The sequence below is a fragment of the Calidris pugnax genome, unplaced genomic scaffold (assembly GCF_001431845.1).
Source record: "Calidris pugnax isolate Ruff unplaced genomic scaffold, ASM143184v1 scaffold245, whole genome shotgun sequence".
NCBI lineage: Eukaryota > Metazoa > Chordata > Aves > Charadriiformes > Scolopacidae > Calidris > Calidris pugnax.
The window spans coordinates 208,471-213,416 of record NW_015090982.1 but is presented as its reverse complement, the minus strand read 5'-3'; the positions used below and the strand labels follow the sequence as shown (position 1 = coordinate 213,416).

Here is a 4,946-nt window from a genome sequence, read left to right as displayed (position 1 = left end):
AGGGCCCCCGCGCCCCGCGGGGCCGAGCCCCATCCCGGACCGCTCCCCCCCCCCTCTCCCGCCGCCATTACCAGGTCACCCCCATCGCTGCACCGGAAGGGGCGGGTTTAACGAGACGCCGGAAGGGGCGGGGCCGACGCGGCGGCGGAAGGGGTGGGGCGTAGGCGCACGCGGGGCCGGTGGCGGCGGCGGCTCCTGTCGGCCATGCCCAAGGCCCGGCGGCCGCGGGGCTCCGGCCCCGGCTCTGCCTTACCCTTGGCCGAGCAGATCCTTCAGGAGGCGGCCCCGCGGCCCACGGCGCGGGGGAAGCGGCGCGGCGGCGAGGAGGAGAAGGAGGATGACGATGGTTACGTGGACGCCCGGTTGTCCCGGCGCATCCTGCAGCAGGCCCGACGGCAGCAGGAGGAGCTGGAGGCCGAGCACGGCCCCGGAGCGCCCGCCGTCCCCTCCAAGAAGCGCAGCACGGCGCTGGGTGAGCCCCCCGGTTCTCCCCGCCCGCCCCCCCCGGGGGTTGTGGGGTGCCGGGCCCCGGGCTCAGCCAGCGCCGCTCCCCCGCAGGCCCCACGGGTGGTGGCTCCGGCTCGGAGGGGGAGGAGGAGGATGAGGATGAAGAGTGGCCCTCCTTGGAGAAGGCGGCAGCGATGGCAGCCGGGAGAGGGGAGTACTGCGGGGAGGTGGTGGTGGACCCCGAGGACGAGGCGGCCATCGAGATGTTCATGAACAAGAACCCGCCGCTGAGGTGAGGAGCGGGGGGACGGGACGGGATGGGACAGGGGGTGCTGCCCGCCCCCGAAAACAGCCCCTGACCCCCGGCCCCAGGCGCACGCTGGCCGACATCATCATGGAGAAGATCACGGAGAAGCAGACAGAGGTGGAGACGGCGCTGTCCGAGATGTCGGGCTGCCCCATGGCCCAGCTCGACCCCCGCGTCCTGGAGGTCTACAGGGGCGTCAGAGAGGTGAGGGAAACCCCCCTGCCCCGGGGGCCACCCCCCCTGTTCCTCTGAGTCCCCACCTTCACTCAGCACAGTCCGTTCTGTGTGTAACCCCCACTGTGCTTGGTGTCAGTCATTGAAGGGACCGGAGACTTTGAGATCAACAATCCCCTCTGGATGATCCTGGGACGGTCCTTTCTTAGGACCCAGGTGGTTCTCTCTTACCAGGGATGCTGAGGGAGTCACGGTCATGAACAAGTCCTGCTGTCCCTGCCTGTAAGTCACCACCCGACCTGTGTCTTTTAAGGTGTTGTCCAAATACAGGAGCGGGAAACTCCCCAAGGCATTTAAAATCATTCCTGCCTTGTCCAACTGGGAGCAGATTCTCTACATCACGGAGCCGGAGACGTGGACAGCAGCCGCCATGTACCAGGCCACCAGGTACGGGCAGCTCTGGGAGATGCTGACTTGGGATTTTTGGCTTTTTTTTCTCTCCATAACCCAAACCAGATTTGGAAAACACCAACCCGTGTCCTGCTGGGCCTCCTTTCTCCACGCCTTGATCTGTGCTTTGCTTTTCTCAGGATATTCTCATCCAACCTGAAGGAGAGGATGGCCCAGAGGTTCTACAACCTGGTGCTGCTGCCGCGGGTCAGGGATGACATCGCCGAGTACAAGCGCCTCAATTTTCACCTCTACATGGCTTTGAAGAAGGCTCTGTTCAAGCCGGCGGCCTGGTTCAAAGGTGGGGACTCCCTCTGGGGCCACGTTCCTGCCCGGGGGGCTCTGGCCACCTGGAAACTCAGTGGGGGCACCACTACCCAGCGAGACAGGACACTGTCCCCTGCGTGGTGTGGCCCTGGGGATCAATGGGGAGGAAAAGACACGAAGGAGATGGAGGGAGACTCCTTTGGTGGATGAGATGGTGTCCAAACCCCCAAGGGCCCGTTTGTGATGTTCAGAGGGGAAGGGGGATGAGTGCCACAGACCTACAGAGGTGTTTCCAGTGAGCGCTGGCAGGGATTTGGGTTCTTCTGGAGGTTGATGGCAAATTATGAACCATCTTGGGTCTGATCCATAGGGCAACAAAGATGATGGAGGGAGCGGAGCATCCCCCTGATGAGGAAAGGCTGAGAGAGCTGGGGCTCTTTAGCCTGGAGAAGAGAAGGCTGAGGGGAGACCTTACTCATGCTTATAAGTATCTAAAGGGTGGGTTGAGGGAGGATGAAGCCAGACTCTTTTCAGTGGTTCCCAGTGACAGGACGAGGGGCAACGGGCACAAGCTGGACCATGGGAAGTTCCACTCCAATGTGAGGAAGAACTTCTTTGGGGTGAGGGTGGCAGAGCCCTGGCAGAGGCCGCCCAGGGAGGGTGTGGAGTCCCTTTCTCCGGAGATCTTCAAGCCCCAGTGGATGCTCCTGAGTGATGTGTTCTGGGCAGCCCTGCTCTGGCAGGGAGTTGGGCTGGATGATCTCTAGAAGGTCCCTTCCAGCTCTGACAATTCCATAATTTCGTGATCTTGGTCTCATCTGGCAACCTGAGGTGTTCTGGGGCTTGTTGCCTGGCTGGGAGATGCTGGGAGGCTTGTAACAGCAGCTGCTGGAGGAGCTGTTATTTCCTGGGGTGGGATGTGTTGGGGAAGGGGCCGAGCCCCATGTCCTGCCGCTCTCCCTGCTGCCGTTAAAACAAGACGGTGCCTGACTCTTCCTCCTCCGCAGGGATCCTCATCCCCCTGTGTGAGTCAGGGACCTGCACGCTGCGGGAGGCCATCATCATCGGCAGCATCCTCACCAAGTGCTCCATCCCCGTCCTCCACTCCAGGTAACGCCCTGGGAAGCTTGTTGGGGGGCAGAGATTCTCTGGGGACACCGGTGCGACGCCTCGAATCTATCCCTCAGTCTCTCCAGAGGGTTGGGGAGGGACATTTGCTCAGCTCCCTCCGGGGTTGAGACTCGGGGCTCAGAGCTGGGTTGGCAGAGATTCTCTGGGGACACCGGTGCGACACCCCGGATCTGTCCCTCAGCCTCTCCAGAGGGTTGGGGGAGGGACATTTGCTCAGCTCCCTCTGTGGTTGAGACTCAGGGCTTGGAGCTGGGTTTGTCATAGAATGGTTTGGGTCGGAAGGGACCTTAAAGATCACCCAGTGCCACCCCCTGCCCTGGGCAGGGACACCTCCCACCAGCCCAGGTTGCTCCAAGCCCCCTCCAACCTGGCCTTGAACCCCTCCAGGGATGGGGCAGCCACAGCTTCTCTGGCCAACCTGGGCCAGGCTCTCACCACCCTCACACCAAACAAGTTCTTTCTAGTATCTAATCTAAATCTCCCCTCTTCCCATTTAAAAACCATCCTGGCCTGCCCTCGTGGTGGTGCTCTAATCTAAATCTCCCCTTTTCCAACTTAAAAACCATCCTGGTGCCCGGTGCCACCCGTGGCTCCTGCCCTCGTGGTGGTGCTGCCCCCGTCCCCGCAGCGCGGCCATGCTGAAGATCGCTGAGATGCAGTACAGCGGCGCCAACAGCATCTTCCTCCGCCTCCTCATCGACAAGAAGTACGCCCTGCCCTTCCGCGTGGTGGATGCCCTCGTCTTCCACTTCCTGGCCTTCCGCACGGACCAGCGGGTCCTGCCCGTGCTGTGGCACCAGAGCTTCCTGGCCTTCGCCCAGCGCTACAAGGAGGACCTTTCCTCGGAGCAGAAGGAGGCTTTGCTGGAGCTGCTCAAGTTCCACAGCCACCCGCAGATCTCCCCGGAGATCCGGAGGGAGCTGATGAACTCCAAGACACGGGACGTGGAGGGGCAGCAGCCGGTGGCCATGGAGTGCCAGGGAGAGGTGGAGGAAAGCTGACCTGCTCCTGGGACACTGCTGAGCACAGCTGGGAGCTGGTGGGTGAGCGGAGCCGTGTGGGACCATCCATCCCGGGATCCTGCAGGTGCTGGGAACAGGTTGTGCCCTTAGACCTGGACTGTGCTCCCTGTCACGGGGCAGGACACCCCTGTCCCACCCCGGAACCTGCTGCCACCAGCCCCGGGAGGGTTTGGCCTGTTCCTGTATTGGAAAATAAAACCCCAGCTGAGTCCATCAGTCAGGGGTGGTTCTGCGACCTCTGCAGGGTCCTGCCCTGTCCCTGTCCTGTCCCCAGCAGGTGGCAGAGCAAAGCCACCAGCCCCGGGCTTCTCGCAGAGCTGCAGCTGGAGTCTGTGCTGACAGCACCGTCCCCAAATTGCAAAGGGAGAAGGGGACACCTGGGCACCCCCCTCCTTCCCTTCAGTGCCCCGCTGGGGGTGCTCCCTGTGCAGTCAGGCAAAGGGAGGGTGGGGGGGACAACTGGGACCCCCAGGTTGTTCCCAGAGCCCAAAAACACTCTTAGGGGGGAAAAAACCCCCACTCCTGTTGGTGTTTGAGGGTTTCCCAAGGGCTTGGTTGTCACCAGGCAGGAAGGGGACATCACGGGGAGCGTGTGGGTGGGAGTGAGGGCAAGAGCAGCCCAGCAGCACTGGGGGGCAGGGGGAGAAGCCCTGGGGGCCAGCACGGGGGACAAGTCCTGCTGAGGTCACCCCTCCTTGCAGAGGCCCCCCAGTGGTGTGGGGCAGCCTTTAGCTTCCCCTGGATCCCTGCACAACCCCATGGGCTGGGCCCTCCCTTCCTCCCTGGCACCATCACCATCCTCACCACCCCCCCTCCCTGCCCCCAGAATGCCTGCCATCCCCCTTCCCCAGGGATTTTCCCAAAACACTCACTTCCCCAGCCCCAGGGCCGCTGGCCATGGGGGCCACATGCCCCACCTGCTGCTGGTGGCAACCCACCCACGTACCACCTCAGCTGGAAAACCCAGTGGGGGCTTTTCCCCCCGTGTTCCCCGAGGTGCTGCACTTACCCCAGGGAATTGCCGAGGGTGACGCTGCGGGGTTTGCGTGTTGCCGGTCCCCAAGCCTCGCTCCTGGAACCAGCACCGAGTCCTGCTGGGGGCAGCCCGTGGAGAAAAGCCCCTTTTGGCAGCCGGGGGGGGGGGGGGG

At 63.0% G+C, this 4,946-nt stretch overlaps 2 protein-coding genes across 2 annotated transcripts in view; one reads left to right on the top strand and one right to left on the bottom strand.

The window, feature by feature from the left end:
* The window catches only part of MED20 (mediator complex subunit 20), a 4,555-nt gene extending 4,462 nt beyond the window's left edge, over positions 1–93 (bottom strand). The window contains exon 1 of the mRNA XM_014953761.1: positions 72–93. Coding sequence (XP_014809247.1) covers positions 72–85 — 14 coding nt within the window. The 5' untranslated portion in view covers positions 86–93. The remainder of the gene's footprint in view (positions 1–71) is intronic.
* A 63-nt stretch (positions 94–156) lies between these two features.
* BYSL (bystin like) lies at positions 157–4,014 on the top strand. Its single transcript, XM_014953618.1, has 7 exons — positions 157–472; positions 559–739; positions 820–958; positions 1,242–1,375; positions 1,519–1,679; positions 2,653–2,755; positions 3,405–4,014. Exons 1-7 carry the CDS (start codon positions 205–207, stop codon positions 3,775–3,777), a joined length of 1,359 nt encoding a protein of 452 aa, XP_014809104.1. The 5' UTR covers positions 157–204; the 3' UTR covers positions 3,778–4,014.
* Positions 4,015–4,946: the final 932 nt, after the last annotated feature.

Bases quoted from the DNA above. Each gene is read 5' to 3' on its own strand.
- BYSL (XM_014953618.1), top strand. From the start codon at position 205: ATGCCCAAGGCCCGGCGGCCGCGGGGCTCCGGCCCCGGCTCTGCCTTA. The intron at 740-819 runs GTGAGGAGCGGG...CCCCGGCCCCAG, and splicing joins AACAAGAACCCGCCGCTGAG to GCGCACGCTGGCCGACATCA. The intron at 2,756-3,404 runs GTAACGCCCTGG...CCGTCCCCGCAG, and splicing joins ATCCCCGTCCTCCACTCCAG to CGCGGCCATGCTGAAGATCG.